Raw genomic sequence first — 18,725 nt, 5'->3', positions numbered from 1 at the left:
ATGCAGACTGAGAAGTACTCAAGGTGCAGATAAAAGGTATCTGCTTGGAAAGCTGTACAAGTTCTGGTAACTTTATGCTTCCGATTTTGACATTCCAGCTGTATGGTTTTGGAGAAGCCTGTAAATTATGAGGACAAACTAGCTAAGCCTCACTGCTGAATGTGACATTGTTCTGCAACTGTCTCAGAGCAAAACCAATGCCTTTGTATTCAGACAATTTGGAGGACAAGGTTATGCTGCTGTTCAGTATATAGGCTCAAGTTGGAAGAAGTGATATAGCAATTATCAATGGGAAATGCTTACAAGAGTCTTAATTACCATTTTCTCCATCACTCTGCACAGAGGCTACACTGAAAAAGATCTATCCCACTTTCAACTGTTTTCTGCTTTCTGGTCACCTTAGCCATAGTGATATGTGTTCTGCCCCTGTACTCCCATATAAATACTGGTAATCCAAGTCAGGATTTGCCAGACATATTAGGGTAACACCACTTGTTCTGAAGTAGCATGAAACTACCTGGGTGAATCCCATCTTCACAAATGGTGGGCTAGACTAGTTGAGATACCTCATCACATTACAAATCCTTAGAAAGGCTCTGAAGCAGCATTCAGCAAGTTCCTCCTTAGCTGTGCGAGTGACCTGACAGGTTGGCAAGGAAAACTGATGACATGGGAAAACACTTCATAGATCTCTCATTTAAGGAAGGCAAGTTCCAGAAGAGAAAAGATGATGCAGCAGAACTAGCAACCTACATACACCGATATCAACAGCTTGATAACCTGACAAGTTCAACAATAGAACCCTCTCTCAGTAACTTACAACACTGCTCAAACTCAAAACACACCAAAACCCCTGAAAAACAAAACTCAAAACCAAACAAAAAGCCCCAAAACCCCAAACAAACCACTGAGTATCACTTTTAATAGTGAAGAAATCACTTTGTTCTGTGTGCCTGCACCATATTTTGTATAGAGATAGCAACATAGAAAACTTCACACACTGACTACTACCTCTGTCTCTCTATGAATCCAACTGAATGGAAGTTTCAGGTATGGAAAGGTATGAAAGCACTGTCTTCCTCATTCTTCCCACAGGTTACTGTGCAGTAAAACAGAACAAAAAAGGACACAGTTGAGAGCAATCACTAAGGGAAGTGAATAAGGCTGCCCAGTAACATATTATACACCCCCTCCCTCACCCATCAGGTGTCTGAAGATGACTTAACAGCCTTGCCTGGATTAACAGGTGAAAAGAAAGTAACAATTTTGAATTAGAAGATGTATAAAGGTATTCCCTAAGGGGCAGCTCCCATTTGTCACATTGTCAAGAGACCACACAATAAGGCAGCAAAATTATCCAGAGTTGCCCACAACCAGCCTTCTGTTTTGTCCATAGCCGCATGTCCCTGACACATCTTTCCTTTGCCCACCGCACCGGCATTGACATTCAGTGGTCCACTCCAGTCTCTCCATCTTCCACCTTCTTCTAGGAAGCCTTGTCACATTGCTATCCATCGAGCAAGTAGACTACCACTTCATAGGTTGACATCATGATAGCCGTGTTTGGAATCTGTCTGACCAGATGTGTAGTTAAACCTCTGTAGAGGGAGCCATACCCTTCTTCTCGCACAAGCAAAGATAGTGTCTGGAAGAAAGATCTGTATTTTGTTCCCTCTTCTCTTAGTCTTGTTCGTACAACCTCTGCACAAAGAAAACCACATGTGGTTACACTCACCACTGTTCATTATCTTTTCCCAAAACCAATTAGTGATTTTTACATTAAAATCCCCTTCCTTGAGTTCCATCTCAGAAGGACTCTTTAAAAAAGGAGGAGGAACACAGAGAAGCAAACCTAGTATGTCTAAGAGGAAAACAAGTTAAATTTCTGGCAGTATTATCTAGCTAAGCAAGGAAAACTCATTTGCTTGGTTAAAATCCAGAAGAGGACTGTTGTTTGGGCTTTGCAGGAAAATTAAGTGCAACTGAAAACTCCACAAGACAGCCTGTTTTCCTAGAAGGGGGACAAAAACTTGCTTGCAAATTTGGTGAGATTGCCGAGTATACAGAGAGATTCCAAGTGCAAAAGGACCTTTTCCTTAAGCACTTTAGGACATACCCTAGCAAATCCTTTGGGAAAAATAAACACTGCCTAAGAAGAGTCCATGCTAGATATGCACTTAAAAATATTTCTATTTCCACATACTATACTCATGCTGACTCTCTGAATCTGATCTAAGAAGCTCTAGACTAAGAAATAGCTCTGTCCAAGTGAGCCAGAGCGCGCTACAGATATCACTGAAACGACTCCCTTTGACCCACTTGTTTCAGCTGTACATGCCCCACTTACCATGAGGATATGCTATTGATGTTGCACATGTTTTGGAAGTGGCAGCAGCCATCATCATACCCACAAAGTCCGAAGCCTCTTTTGCTGACTCATCCTCATTGTCCATGGCAGAGGCAGTCTTATACTCTAGTAGTTTTCTCTTAATACTCTCATAAATAACAAAATGAATAACAGTCTCAGATATGCCTGCGTAGGACGCTGACATTCCTCTGTAAAAGCCTTTAATACCATCTGAGCGATAAACTTTTTGGACACATTCAAAAGCACTCATTCGCTTTTCTCCACGATTCCTAAAAGGGAAAGAACAAGAGAGACATCAAACTGCTGCAACTGGAGAAAGGAAAACAAGCAGTTTTGCTAGTGAGAAGAGCATTTAGGAAATACCTCACACTGATGCTGAGGGGCTCCAATTCAGATACATTTAAGAACACATAGAATTTGAAGTGAAAGTCTCAGGAATCTTTAGCACTAAACACAGGTGAAGTATTGTATTGAATCCAAGCCAAACTTCATATGGTGACTAAATGTCACATAGACAAGCTGAACAGCTCTCAGCCTCCACAAGCCTTATAGAATAAAGGACTAAATTGCTTGGAAAAAAAGACTCCAAAAGAGACTGACACTGTCAGCGACTCATGGGAAAAATGACCATATTAATCTGCATAACGAGAGTGGATTTCCCCTAAATTTTGCCTCAAAAAAGCAGCTCCATAGCATGGCAATTACGGTGGCTCAGAGTTCAAACAGCAGGCCTCATAGCATCACTTCTATCAGCAAATAACAATCATATCCAAAGCAAGCATACCAACCAATACAACCCAGGTAACTATTATTTTATTCAACTAAGCCACGGCTGATGTCAAGGAAAATGCTCATTAAAAACATGACTGTATCAAACAATATTTGGTAAATAAAGTCTTATTCCCATATTTGGCTTGCTTAGTGAATTGAGTTTTATCTACTAGAATACTCAGCATACTACACACCTATGCAAAACCCTTACAAGACTGCCCAAAATATGGTTCATTGCAGCAGTGAGTGTCAGCACCAGCAGAGGTGAGCCACAGAATAAACCAGCAAATAAACTTTCTAAGAAGTAGCTCACACAGATACTGGCAAAACCAGAGACAGCAGCTATTGTGTAAGCAGCATGAGCCACCACTCGACAGCAGAATTTAAGTCCCAATGGTTTGAACCTGCAGTGTCAGACAGCAATGAAAGGTACCAAGCACAGTTAAGAGAAAGAGTGGGCACACAGAGCTGTAGATGAGATCTTGTATAAGCTGAGTGGCAGACAAGAGACTTCAAAGAAAAACAGGTAAGAAGAGAAGCTGTACCTAAGTCTACAGCCCCAGGCGCACCCCTGTGTCCCTGTACTGACAGATTGCTGTAAGAGCTCATTCTTCTCATGTGCAAGATGCACAGTATTGTCTTGAAGGCCACAGCAATTTCAGTTTGTAAGCAAAAGACATGTCTTATAGAATCATTGAATAGTTTGGGTTGGAAAGGACCTTAAGATCATCTAGTTCCAACCCCCCTGCCATGAGCAGGGACACCACACACTAAGAACTTAAAGAGAAACAACACCAGGCCGGTGTAATCCCACAGGCCAAGTGTTTTTATGCCTCCAGTAACAACTGAATTAGAAGAGCTGAGAACAGAGTTTGTGCTCAACTAGCCCACATAATTGCAGTGTCCTACACGAAGTTAGAAGACCCTTTGTCAGGTCTCCCATATGAACAGCATGCTTGCTATAATGTACAGAAATAACATCCATAAGAAATCCATCATTCTCCCTAATTGCCTTAAAGCCCTATAGTTTAAGAAATTTAACTGATAAATCACTAAAAAACAAGCAGAGGCAAAAGATGCCATCAGGATGCACACAGCACCAAAATCCCCTTGTAGTTAGTCATATATTCATCAGCCCAAATCATATGGTGGCATCACAAAAAAGAAAAACCCACAGTAAAACTAGTTCTGGGATATATTTACTATGGTCAACTTGCAGCTGACATCATGGCTGCTAAGAGGAAAAATGCCAATATGCACTTACAATACAGGAAGTCCAGCAGATCTCCAAAATAGTAATATATAGCTAGATATATTTAGAATAGCTGAAGAAAGGATTTTATATTGCATGCTAAATTTTCACTACGAAAGTCTATAAAATGAACAAGACAGCTGCACTGAGACACTTGCATCATACCAGTGTCTCTCAATGGTTCTAAATAGATGGGAATAAATATAAAGGTCTTTCTCCCTCTCCCTATTCGCATACAATTCTACTTCATTCCAAGTTTCATTATAAAATAGTTTCTACAATCAATTCTGTAATAAGTCCAAAAACTTCTATTGTCTATCCCACATCAGAACAATTCCTGTATTTCAATCTATGAAAGCAGTCTTCCCCTTTTCATAGCCTAAAGCTTATTGCATTTAAGAAATGAAAACCAGGATGATTCAGGCATTTTTGTAAGCTTTGCTAAAACACTTAGAATCCTTATTTCAGGAGTGCTGAGCTGAACAGCTAAAAACAAAGCTAAAAACTGAAGGAAAACATAAGCAGAGACTGTTAACCTTGTAATCAATTCCAAATTTGCTGGCCAGTCTACTCTAGTGCCTCAAGCATGCCTCAGAAGGGAGATTACAGCAGAAAAATGACAACGTAACTTGTAGATAGATCAGCATCAACTTCTGGAATTCCAAGTGTTTGGTATTTAACAAATTACTCCATTTGGGGAATCTAAACAGATTCACAACAGTTAAGCGAAATCTTATCACAGCAGTTATATTTCCCATGTCACTATACCTTGCATCAAGCTGTAATCTTGTCTTCACTAGCCAAATGGGATTAGTTGTTGTGATCGCAGTAAAACCTAAAATATTTGAAAAGAGAAGTTAGATGTGATAGTATCACAGGAGCAACTGCATCTAAGTTCCAAACGCACACAGTAAAGTACAGTGGATGCAAAAACTCGGACTATACTGAGTTTTAGAAAGTACCCATTGTAGCCCTTTACTGATAGCTTATGAATCCATACAGCCAATAAACATTTATGTTATTTAATTTTACATTAATATTGAGTAAGTCTGATTCTCAGCAAGAGACACCCCATGTAAATTAAGCCCAATTGTGTACATTTCTCTGCCTATCTAATCATAACCAACCCTGTTCTGACACCAGAGAACAGCAAAGCTAGCTAGACTAATACTAGCCAATTTGGCAAACATGTCAATAAAAATGCATTGCAGATACAGCTTTAGCAATTTGAGATAGTATAAAGCATTGTGTCAATTTAATCTGCTACCTGAAATACAATCCGAGTTTAAAAGCATGCAGACTGAATAACTACTACTTTTGGTGCAGTTAAAAGGCATGTATTACTATAACTTAAGAGACCTTTTAAGACTGAATGATATAGAGCAGTTAAATGTGAGTGCTAATGTTTTATTTAGTATTCAAAGCAGAGATTGTTGGTTGGCCTAGGAATACTTTTACAAGCGTATGAGTGTTTAGATTGTTAAAGTAACTAGTATGACTTCTAACTATCCAGACAGACAGCAACTATTCAGGCTTGCATAAGGGCTAAAGCTTTGAGTTTCAGTCCATTAAAGAAAAAGAAAAGGAAGAAAAAGAGAAACGGAAACAAATTAAAAACAAAAAGAAGAGAGAAGTAAGAATCACTCTTACTTCTGCAGAACTGTGAAGAGAAAAAGAGCAGAGTGAAAGGCAGCTCTGAAAAAACAAAAGTAAAACAAAAAAAACCATCTAGAATTGTAATACCGTACATGCACCAGTCATGAGGTGTCATGTCTGCAGGAGAGAAGAGGAAAAGGGAAGAGCTGGAACATGGCCAGGCAAGAGATGATAAATTTAGACACTTGTTTTCTAGGGTGACACACATCACTTGCAGATCACTACAAAGACATGCTGCCCTCCTGCAAGGGAATGGACTGAGGTTGGGGGAAAGCGACAGAGTTACCATGTTCAGTGCATATCTGGTGCACAATACTTATACAACAAACAGGCTATTGATAGGCTTGTTTATGGAGATAATTAATAGCTTACATATATATATATATATATATACAGCAGAACTGCTTGCATACAAGTTACTTCTGTTCAATCACAATCTAGGTTTACATTGCACACAAATGACTGCAATACTCAGAAATGCCAGGGGATCTTAACTGTTTTAAGGTTTGTTCTATCCCACCCCAAGTCTTAAATAGGTCATTATGATTTCCAGTTAGAGTTCTAAAGATGAACTACCAGATTTAGCAGCTACTAAGATTTAGTTGTATTATGCCGAAACAGCAAAAACACATTAGAGATTTCAGTTTAATCTTTTGATTAAACTGATTTAACTGACTGTAAGCTCTTAACTAAATAACTTTCTGTGGTCGATAAAGGTTTGGGGTTGGTTTGGGAGGTTTTTTTTAATACACTAATATGTCTAGGTACATATGGAGCCCTTCACATAACAGAGTAAAAGTGTTTTGTATCTGCATTTCATGTAGGTAAATAATTATATAAAACCTTGAAGCATCAGGGAACTACTCTGCCATCAGAGGGCATGGGATGCTTTTAAAGCATACTAAGTCTACAACAAAGGTTCCGTAGTTAAACTAGTCAGAGCCTTAATGCCACAGAAACTCCACTGCTTCCAACTGCACTTGACCCTAGGGTAAATTAAACTGAAAGGAAACATTGGGTTTGCATTTTTTATTATTTTTATACTAGCACTAAGAAAGATTTCTTTTTCTTTTACTTCCGATGAGAATCTTTCCATACCTGTAGTGGAGTTAATGGCACTAGAAATGCAGAGGACTTCACCTAAGGCTTTGAATAAGGTGGGAATCCATTACTACCTTCTCCTACCAACACATTTTCCAGGAAAGTATTGCCTCTAAAAAAATCCAAAATTAGTTCTTAACTCTCTCCTAATTCTTAATTATAAATGAACAAAACCAAAAAGTCTTTTGCATCCCTATTTAAGTTGCATGCTTTGGAATTTTGTTACTGCTAGTCTGTACATTACAGCACTACCTGCTCAGCCCTTCCTATTTAACACAAGAAAGCGTTCTCTGTAGATCCTAAGACTGGAACAGGGAATGCACAGGTGAGATCAGACGCAGCGTTTGTGTGGCAGCAGTGACTGCATTCACGCACAGCACCAGCCTGATACTTCTAGACAGGCTAGAAGAGTATATTGGGAATTGCCAGTGAGGGGTGGCTGGCACTGGGGACAGCCTATTCTGCATTGCTCTAAATATGATTTAAGCATAGCACCCCTAAGTTAGCAACATAGCCATTTTTTTTTCCCTAGGGCTATCATAAGCCTAAATTGACAGTTCAAACCAAAGCTTTCAAATCAAAGAACCTTCAGTAATTCAGGTTTCAAAATGAAAAAACTACAGCTCAGTTCTTACAGGTAATGTAGTAAATAAAGTTAGTGGAAGAAGAAAAATAAATTCAGAGTCGAGTGATGCTGACACCAAGGAAAGCTCTCCAAAACATGAAAGATCCTATGTGGGATCTTTGGTAAGATAAGCTTTTCTTTTTAAATACAGTAAATCTGTAGTAGAAGTATTTGTTAAAAAATAAGGGGGGCGCTTTCAACAACTGCTATGAAGCTCTATCAATTGCTTCCTTTCCCTTCTTAGAAGTCTGAGTGAACTCTATAAGGCTTTACAATGCTTATCAATGTGTTGTATCCTCAAGAAAGAGCTCATTAGAAGTGCAGATCAATTTGGTAATACCAAATAATCCTCTATACTTTGTGTTTTATTTTCCTCTATAAAATTGTATCCCAGTTTCAGATGGAAAGAATTATCTCAATCTACTTTTACAGCTATACCAGCTACTGACAGGTAAGATCCCAGGTATTCCTATTATGCACAATATTTCAAAGGTTAGGGTTGTTCTTTCTTTTCATCTATAAGCCAATGTAATACAAACACATGTGAATATGGAATGTTTAATAAAAATCCAAAGTAGTAAAATAAAAACAAACCAAAGAGAGCACAGAGAGAGACAGAAAGGAGATTGTGTACATATTAAAAAAGAAAAAGAAAAGAGATCTTTGAAATAATGTGACAACACAGAGTATCAGCTGCAGCATTTTAAGGGCAGCTCTGGGACACTAAAGAAAAAAAAAAAACACAAAATGCCTTTTTTAACCCAGTAGGGACTTTCAATTAGTCAGAGCCAAGTCAAGTAGCAGCTATCAGTGAAAGGTATTTTCCACCTTCCCCTGAACTGCACAGAAAAACCCAACTCTGAACAGAGTTAAGGAGGAGTGATGTCTTTGCACAATGCACATCATCTGAGTTCAAGATAATGAAAGTGAATTCCCCTTATTGTGTTTATTCAATAGATATGACAAACCCAATGTGTGGTTCTTACACTAGAGGCTGCAAGAGACGCTCAGTTCAGTACTCACGAGGTTTAAGTTAGTCCATATTTCTGCAGGAAGTGACCTGCGGATGGGGAGCATGAGATGACACGATCTCACTCTTTTCACGGGAGAAATGTACAGTAAATGCCTAAAATAGACACAGGCTTTTCTGTATCATAACAACAAGCAGTGACCTCATCAGACACATGTGTACAAATTGAATCCCATCGGAAGGATTTGTGAATTAGTTATTGTGAGATCTAACTGTTTTCAGGTAAAAGTTTAGGAAAAAAAAAAAAAAGAAAGAAAAATAATCAAACAGGCCACAGATATTAAAATAAGTTATGTCAAAGGCACTGAGTACTGAAATTTCTGCTCATTTGCAGCAGTTCCATTTTATATCTCCAAATACTTACCTATGTAACAAATTTACACATGAACCCTCTTCCTCTCCCACTCCCTCCCAAATATAATTCAAAAAAGCTAGTCTTGTCTTGGGACTGAAAAAGCAAGATAGATGCCTTATGAAATCAAGCTTTCTAATATCAGTAATCAATGAATACACATTTTATTTGGTATTTATTTGGTATTAAACTGTATTGGTATTAATTTAGTATTAACTGTATTTGGTATTATACTACTAAAAAGTTACAAGAGTAAGTAAGTAATAAATGGTCCCATTTTTTTTAAATACATAAAAATAAAGCCCCTTACATTCAGGTTGGTTTGCCAGTAGAGTTCTAGAAAGAACAGTAATAGCATACAAGGCAAAGCAGTTTTGCAGCAGATTTGCACCCATGTTGTCTGAATGAGGCTATGAATCATTAAAAGGCAAACAAGAAAGCCATACGGGAATCAAGTATCTCACTCAGTTCCCCACAGATTTTATTCTGTGTGGCAAAAGAGGTTGAGAAAGTTCAATGAAAAGACAGAGTTCATAGTGAAACTAAGAATTTAGCCTAACTTTGAAGTGTACTGAGATTAAACTATCCTCACATAAGGAAACACTCTCAATTCTTGTAGTATACTTCAGATATATTCACTGTTCAAGTTAACAAAGAGAGAACCATGTGATATGCCGAGCAGTAAGCAAAAAAGATTGCTTTGTTTCAATACACAGGTATTTTAGGTATGAAGGTGATATGAATTATATCCTAGAAGCCAGCACACAGCAAGAGAAAAACATTTCTAATTGCATAAGGCATCAGTTACTAATATGCAGCATAATTCATCATCCATGGGATAAAACAAACTTATTAAAAACATCTTAGTAAAACCAACGTTTTATCTTGAGAAGGAAAAATCATGCCTAAACCCAGACAAAAATGGTTAAATACCCATACCTCAGCTTCTCACTCCCAGAATTACCATATGCATAAAGCAACCCTTATTTACCAAGGACACAGTCCAGCCTGAAATACTTATGGATTAACATACGATACAAAGAAACAGTATTTAAAGTTGACTAAAGTTCACTACTTAGAGTAGTTACTGTTTCATGAAAGTTGAAGATTTCGATTGTATTTGTGCATCATCATTGTAATCTGTTACCTACAGGAGAAGCTTTTTAAGTGCAAACCCCACCTGATGCTCAACAGGTATTAGAAGCCCGTATGTAACAGAAAGGTCATATCCAAACCAAAACAACCCACCACCCTTATTTAAGACTGAGTTATTCAACTCCTTACTGAAACCAATGGCAGCTGCAAAAGAAAAAAAACCAATACTGATTACATTTTGCTCATTATTTGAATTGTTTATCCACTTTGCCACTTTTGAAATCTGAAGTTCCAAAGCAAATATTATGGTGATCTTCTGTCTTAACCTGTTTAAGTCAACCAATGCAGAGTCACATACAACCTTGTCCCTGTTACTTTGCCACCACCTTAAGCTGATTTGCATCATATAAAAATACAAACCTTGCAGGTATAACTGTTAAAAGCTGGTTTAAGTGCATTTTCTGAAATATATTAGAATTACAAAAACAAGGTTAGCATGTTCCCATGAAAGCACTGTTAATTTTAACTACAGTCACTTCTCACATAGATCAGAATACCTCCAATACTGAGTATTAAGAAATTATTTGTCAAAGAACCTTCTTTTAAAGGTCTTCCAGAGAATGTCTGTAGTATACAGTGCCAGGACATTGCAAAAGAGAAATCAAGTTGTGACCTGTTGTGTGTACCTGCACTTGGCATTCAGTTTCATTGGCTATGTGGTTTAAATATACAACTGCAGGACTAGGTAAGTGTGAGAAGGATAACAGCTACAAAAGTTATTCAATATTAAAACTTGTATCCATACATAAAAAAGGCAAACAGTAACTAAGGCTGAAATACATTTATCCCAGTCTCCTGCAGTCATAAGTACAAATGCATAATACCAACCTTTTGGAAGGGAAGCAAGTTAGCAAGCAGATACAGAACTCCTTGACAAACTACAATCTGCATCTGCAAGCACTTGGGAGAAGTCACTACAGCACATCTCCATACATGTTCTTTTCATTACAGAATGAGGGCAGTAGCTTCCAAAGATAAGGAATACTCTGAACATTCGTTTGTCTGCAGCACTGCATGAGTTACTCCACAACTTGTCTCCAACTGAGGATAGACTTGTTTCTCTTACCCATACTTCCCCTCACCCCCCTGAATTTAAAGGCATGTTTTATCCCCTTGAAGAATTGAAGACAATTCAGTTTTGTTGGCGCAATTAACTGGTTAGGCTGAACTTTTCATGAAATCCCCTTCCATCCCATTCCCCATGTTGTTTACCTACAAACAAAACACATTTCCAGGTGATAAAAACACTGCATCATCTGAGCACTTCATTTTGCCCATTTAAGACAAAACTGCTCTCCTCATCTCCAAGACTAAAAACTGCCATCACATTTCTCATGTGCTAGAGATCAGCTTTATAATTAAATAACGCACTAACGCTCATGTCACTTAAATTTCCCATCTATACAACTTTTCAATGTGCCAGATTATTAGCAAGTATTAAATGGAAATGTAATCCTATTAATTATTCCGGCATCACCTTGGGCAGTCCATTCCAGATTGCTAATACTCACTGCTTGTAAAATTTGACAGGCATTAGAAACTTCAACAGGCTACCATAAAATTGTCAGAATTCACCTGTCAAGTGTCTACGGCCTATTCAGAAAAAACACACTTCTGAACATTTGTTTTTGGGTAGAAAAGACACAGGCAACAATAGGTAAAATGTTGCCTGTGTCTTTGCCCCAGCACAAGTCCATGACCATAGCTCAGCTCAGTTGCCTGTAACTTCCCATGTTATGGATCTCAAAGCACAGACCATACAAATCAAACAACAAATATTGGCAGCTGCTAAAACATATCAAAATTACACTGTGGATATAAATTAAAAATTTATTTCCAGAGATTAAAAATATATAAAAACTACAGAAATCTGCTCTTGTGTGTCACTTTAGCAGCACAGCAAACTTCACACAGACTGGTATTTGAACAAAGGCAGGGGGCAGAGAGTGTTACGTATCATTTATACAAATACCTGCTGGCATATTTCAGAAGGATAAAAATAAGTCAGATATACAAAGCTGTAACCAAGGGATGGTAAAAGAAACAGATCATGAAGCATTAAACTCCAGTTCACTGCAAACAATGTTTTCAACTTGCAGAGCAAAAAAGTCACTGTTTTGAAAGCTTTCATTTTACATGTCAGAAACTTACAATCGAAAAAGCAGGCATGCAAGCTTTCCTAGGCAAGACCATTCACACACACAGCTAAAGATCTGCATTAACACTAACTGCTAACTTTCATGCACATACTCTCTAAAGGCCAAAGAAGGTAACCACTACACAAAGAGAGCATTCCATCACTGGACATTTTCTGTTGTGTTTTTTCCACATTTATTGCCATCTCTGTTTTGTAGACATGGCTCTAGAATGAAGCTAAAAAGTTACAGATCCTTACCTGCCACACCAGCTGAAATCATGTGTACCTGGGTAGAATCTGGATTGAAAATACTGTTCAACTTTTCCTTGCAGTTTGAGTAGGCAGCAAAATATATTGCTCTGGAATTGGAACAAAATCAAAGTTATGTTCATTTTATGCATCTAATACCCTTACAAGCAGTGCCATTAGCTTCATTCACTAACTCCAGACGATCTTTGTCCAACTCTAACTTCCTCAGTAAAAAACAAGCCCTTGCAGAGTAGTGGGACTATTCTAGGAACGGGGGAAACCACCCCAACATCATACTTGACAACTTTTTCTTCCACAATAGCTCCAATTAACAATTAGTGAGGGGAAGGACAGATGATCAGAAACACAGCAGTGGTGGCTGTGGCACCAGCAAGTTTAGCCAGAGATGCAAAACACTGCTGAAGTGACAACTGAAGTTACAGTATTCTGTATTTCTGCAGTAACAGATAAAATTTGTTCTAATGCACCTAAACTCATTTCAATACCATTATAATTGTAAGAGAACTATCATGTAGCTATTTTTTTTACCAAAAAGCACACTTAAATATTTATAATATTATTCTAGCATGTAAGATGTAAATATGGATAAACTTGTGGTTATACGTCATAACTTAGTTTGTAAATATTTACATTTTTAATGCTCTCTAGTTCTGTACTTAGAATAGACAGATTTTTTCTCCAATTATACTACAAGAAAAATTTAAAACTTACTTTAAGCATGTCTAAAACTCATATTTAAGCTTGGTTTTTTAACTTAACCACCCTTCTGCAAGAGAAGAAATAAACATGCCGGTTTTCAGGAACAGAACATTAACCTCATTAGCTGTGCAAACATGTTTTTCTTCATTATAAAAAAAAAAAATAAGATGAAGTGCTTACTTCATAGGTGTCATTTCCAAAATTGAATCTGAACTCAGTTAAGCATACTGGATGTGTTATGAAACATGCTTTTCTATGGCTTATTTAAACAAAGAGCTGCTGCTAAATCCATTTAGCTAATGCTTAATTGAAATTAAGTACTGGATGAAGACTGAGTCAGCCAGAGGGGCATGAGGATGTGCTTATTTCTAAGACTTCACACAGTAAATCAAGTTGACATTTTTAGTATGGCATGGGGGGGATGGAATAGGACAGGATAGACAAGGTATTTCAGCTGGGGGAAGAAGGGAAGGGAAATAGAAGATTTAACATAAAACATACTGAAAATAGGTTTTTTGCAGTTGAGGATATTTTTCATTGAGGACAGTCACTTATAAAATTGAACCCATTGCTCTATGAAAATAGCTGTTTAAGTCATATCAAAGCTGAATATCCAGACCAGATTGGACTATCAAACAAGAGTATAGGCTCTTCAGATTAGGAAGTGCTGATACCCCACAGATGTCAGGAACAAAGAAAGCTACTGGAATTAATTCAGCTTCTCCAAACAGCAATGCTGAATTACTAAGAAGAAAATACCCTAGGTATTCCCAATTCCTTAAAAACTCTGCTAAAAGTACTCCAATTCCTAAACTATGTTTTCCTCTTATTCATGCAGCAGATCTACAGAACACCACCTCATCTGTCAGATTCAAGCAGAGGACAGATCAATGCTGAATGCTAAGTCCAGTTTCATAAAGTCTTCCAGAAGCATCTGAAGACCTTAAACCAGAAGAGTTAAGATACTCTCTAACTGGGTGTGCAGAAGACCGGAATGTCTTCTCTTTAGACAAAAAAAGCGGGGCACTAAGTCAACGTAAGAACAAAGCCTTGCGTGATTGCTTAAGCATTTCCCTCCTTAACTGGACAAAATTCTGCATAAGGGATAGTATACAACAGTAAGTATTATACTAGCACGTAGGAGAGTAAATGCTGAGACACTTGGAGCACGGATGCGGGACCAGAGCTGCAGAACACATGAATGGCTCCATCTCTCAGACAAAATTACCCAAGCAACCAAAGGTTATTTCTCTTCAGTATTTACAACGGCAGATGCAAAACTTTCTTCAAATAAGCCTTAAATGCTTTAGTGTACACAACCTAAATTTCATCAAAGTTATGTTATTTACTCTATACATTTGTATTTACCTGGAAGGAGCAACACCTACTAGATTAGGACCCAGCCCTCTGAACAGGGAGCGAGGACCTTCCTTTTGCAAGATCATCCTAGAAAACAAAACAGTGATAATACCATAACATTCACATCCAAGTTAAGGAATGCACTGACCACCAGAACTACAGCATTTGAGCATTACTCTGTGTCAACATTTCACAATAGCTTACGAGGCAGTGCTGGCCACAAAAATTAGTCATTTCCTACAACTGGCATAAAATAAAATTCCAGTATTGCTTGACACGCCATAGAAATCCAGGAACTACATGCAGAAGTAAAGCCTTATGTCAATACCTCAAAAAAACAGAAACACAAGCATACATGGATAGCTTATCTGTTACTAGGAAGTTAAAGAAAGAGTCCTTTTATCAGGGAAAAATAGTAAGCATGGCAATGTTCACATTCCTGTAGGTTGTAGATTGCTCAGGGAAACAAAGATATTTCATTCTAGTCTACATTCCTTGCATCACCTCTTAGCTCCCAACACTTGTGAACATTTTTGAGTGAGAGGGACAGTAGGTGAAGAGCAAGAGAGAAGAGAAGAACAACTTAAGAAGGTTAACTTACAGCAAGTAATACACCTTCTGAGGGCAGCTCAGGAAGATGTTAGCTCTATGCTTACCATGCAAAAGGAGTACCTTTCCCATGTAACTGTAGTTTTTAGAGTTGAAAACCACTATACAGCTAGGTACACTGGCACAGTAAGAGAAGATCCATTAATACTCAGTTTTAGTGAAACCAATCTGTTCAACCATCTAGATGCTAATCAGATAGGGTATTTTAGGAAACATGGCAGAACACTGGAGGAGAAACAAAGACTATCTGCATCCCATTACTGCAAATTGCTATAGAACCAGATTTAAAGTTAAGAATTAACTACTTCAGTAGATGTTGCAAAACAGAACTCTGTGCTTACTGATTTAGAAACACTGGCCAACACACATAAACAGTTGTCCTGTATATTTCTTCTTCAAAAAGACATGCCAGTTAATGGCAAGTCAATTACTCAATAAAGCAGACTACCCTTGTATAAATGGCTATTTTGTTTGGAATTTACTATCAGAACAAACAGGTGAAAGCCATCTATAGCACTGGAGGAGATTCCAAACTTATTCCAATTTCCAACAGGGGGATCACCACAGTTCTACTGCTAGATTAAACTGAACATTTATTTTTGCTTACTGAAAACAAATGTAAAGTGGTGGTTCTGCACAGTTACCATCACTACTTAGGAATGCTGGCATGTAACATGTCCAGCAACATCTTAGCTTCGGGTCCATAACAATTAGGCATGGACATACTAATTATTGGTGGCACTGTTCTGGAATAACTGGAATATTGAATGCATCCTCAAAAGCACTTTGGAATGCCAAAAGGCTTTGACATGCCCACATCCTGAAAGCATTTATAACACTTACAGAAGGAACTCTTAGAAGAAATCTTACCATATCCCAGAGATCAGCATGGGCACAGCTTCAGATTACAGCAAACTCCACTTAAACACACTACTTGAAAATCATTACCGCCATGTGTTACACTTACATATATATGCACATATAACACATGCATGTATACAAAGCAGCAGGAACCTCAGTGTCTTACAAGAAACTTAGGAGTCAAGCATATCACTATTTGTTCCTTTTGGACCTACAGTGTCCCAAGACTTGCCAGAGCAACAAAATGTTAAAGAAAGGTTGCAGCAGGCGGGATTTATAGTGGTGGTAGTTACTGACACTCTTCTGCATTCACAGACACCAACTGGAGGAGTTCCAGAGCCTACACTGAAAGTAAGACACAAACTTCCTACATTAATGAGCAGATCCCAGAGCCTGCACTGTTTATTGAAAGCAGTAAATGGGAAACCCATGGTTGGAAGAGCAGCACAAATGCTCTGTAAGACCTCAGCTGACCTGCTTGTGTCACATGGGGAAGCCTGCTTTGGGAGGCCGGTCAGATTGCCATTATCAAGATCTCAGGTTTATGCTCAGCAAGGTTAGTTAATAACGCATCCGCAATATGATATCCACCACAGATATTTAATAAGGGAATTCGCTTTTGTTGCCAGAGAATGCAGTCACCTATACCAGTTTTGAGTTTCTTTCCTGACAGAGATGCCTTCGAAGTCACCTCTGTTGAGGCTGAAGATGCAGAAACAATTCCACAGTCTTCAGTTACCTCAAATTTGACATTATTTGCCTGATCCACCCTGCTTTTAGACTGAGTATGGTAAGCCCTGAAGCGCTGCCCTGAATTTGGCATGAGAAGAGACAACCAAACCCTGACACCTATGAGTCAGAAAATATTAAGTGACAGTAAAGGCACGAGACTGACAAATGGATCCAGTTTGATTTCCCCACTAACCAGCCCTAATCCCTTAACCAAGAATAATTATGTCCTGCACCTACACTATTTTTTCCCCCGCAGACCATTGCCATGTCTTTTGGGATTATTATATATTTACTCTATTTAAAGAGCCTGAAGCCCAGATAAGTTACTTGGCATCTCAGTTGTTTGATACTGACATGGAACACACATCTAAGCAAAGAACAAAAGCAGCAGAAGATACACTTTCCAGTATCACAGACAAACATGTTTAAAAAGCAGATTTAAAACAACCAGAAAACCAAACAACAAACAAACAAGCCCTACTAATGGAATTCATCACGGACTACCCCTATCCCCGGTCCAAATTTGCTCTCTACAAAGTGCTCACTGATTAACTGGGGACAGAAGATAGCTGATCTATCAAATTCTTTCTAATACAAGAAGTAGCAGGTCCTTTCTGAAGGAAAACTCCCCTCAAATACTGAAGGTACCTTCCCATAACTGGCTAGTTTGAGTTCCCCAGAGTGAAGTGAACCCTGCCTGTGGTCTGTACAAGGAGTTTAACTATGGCCATACAACTTCCCTGCTGACTACTGAACATCAGAAGCACTGGTAGCAGTGACAGGAAAGGCAGTCCCCATTTGGTGAGGTGCTGTGTGAACAAAGCATTCCAGATCATGGCAAAATCTGGCCCCTCTAATACTAGCCACACATCCACCAGAAGGTACTGAAAGGCAGGAAAAGTACGGAGTGGTGAAAGTTGAGAGAGACTAAGAAGCTGAGTTACTTCTCATCGGACTTCATGCCCCCATACTTTGCAACATCTACGATTTGGACACAAAACAGTTTAAGAAGTCTTAATACTAACACTTTTTCAGGATGAAAATAGAGCCTGGCACTTAAGCATTACAGTGTTGCCACTAAGTTCTGAGGACACAGTTTAGAGCTGTGGATTGTACAGGGTATACATGTGCTGACTAATTCCAAGTACAAACTCAAGCATGAAGGACATTCGCAGGACTGGAATGTGAAACTTTATTACAGTTAAAAAACAAAGAAAGGAAAGTCATCTCACAGCAGCATCATGACAGACATCTCTTCCATAGAGATTTGTCCAACACACCTCCTTCCTCCTCCCTCCCCAATGTAACCAAAACTAGTAACATGTACACTCACTTCAAACAATGGAGAGGCCCAGGAGAAACTCTAGTTACTCGATTGACTGTAGCACCATTCACAGTGTTGAGATGGACTTCAGAGATGTAGAGAGTCACAGAGGAGGACTGCAATCGTGTTTTCACAACTTCCAGTGGACATGTCAGAATTGCACCAACAGTACCTCCACATCTGCAGAGGAAAGAGCATCATCACATTCTTAACTGCAAAGAAACTGAAGGATACATTCACATACAGTTAGCATTATACTCAGCAAAGTCAAATTGCAAGAAGTGAAGCAACAATGGAACATGCATGACAATGCTGCAGTTATTTGCCCTTGAAGACAAGTAAACTTAAGTCAGTTTGTTAACTCCACAACTTGGAGTGAAAATTTAAACAAAGTTTCCCAAAGTAGTGAAGGTGCACAGTCTTC

General features: G+C 38.4%; 1 protein-coding gene across 1 annotated transcript; it reads right to left on the bottom strand.

The window, feature by feature from the left end:
• Positions 1 to 1,264: 1,264 nt before the first annotated feature.
• Positions 1,265 to 18,492, bottom strand: SLC25A36 (solute carrier family 25 (pyrimidine nucleotide carrier ), member 36; the record flags this gene model as incomplete). Its single annotated transcript, XM_010018974.1, has 6 exons — positions 1,265 to 1,701; positions 2,348 to 2,637; positions 5,160 to 5,226; positions 12,706 to 12,806; positions 14,785 to 14,862; positions 18,311 to 18,492. Coding segments are annotated over 6 exons (912 nt in total), but the record flags the coding sequence as incomplete, so codon positions are not given.
• Between the last annotated feature and the right edge of the window lie 233 nt (positions 18,493 to 18,725).

This window comes from Nestor notabilis, unplaced genomic scaffold (genome assembly GCF_000696875.1).
Source record: "Nestor notabilis isolate BGI_N333 unplaced genomic scaffold, ASM69687v1 scaffold7827, whole genome shotgun sequence".
In the NCBI taxonomy this organism is placed as follows: Eukaryota; Metazoa; Chordata; class Aves; order Psittaciformes; family Psittacidae; genus Nestor; species Nestor notabilis.
This window is presented reverse-complemented; position numbering and strand designations above follow the sequence as displayed.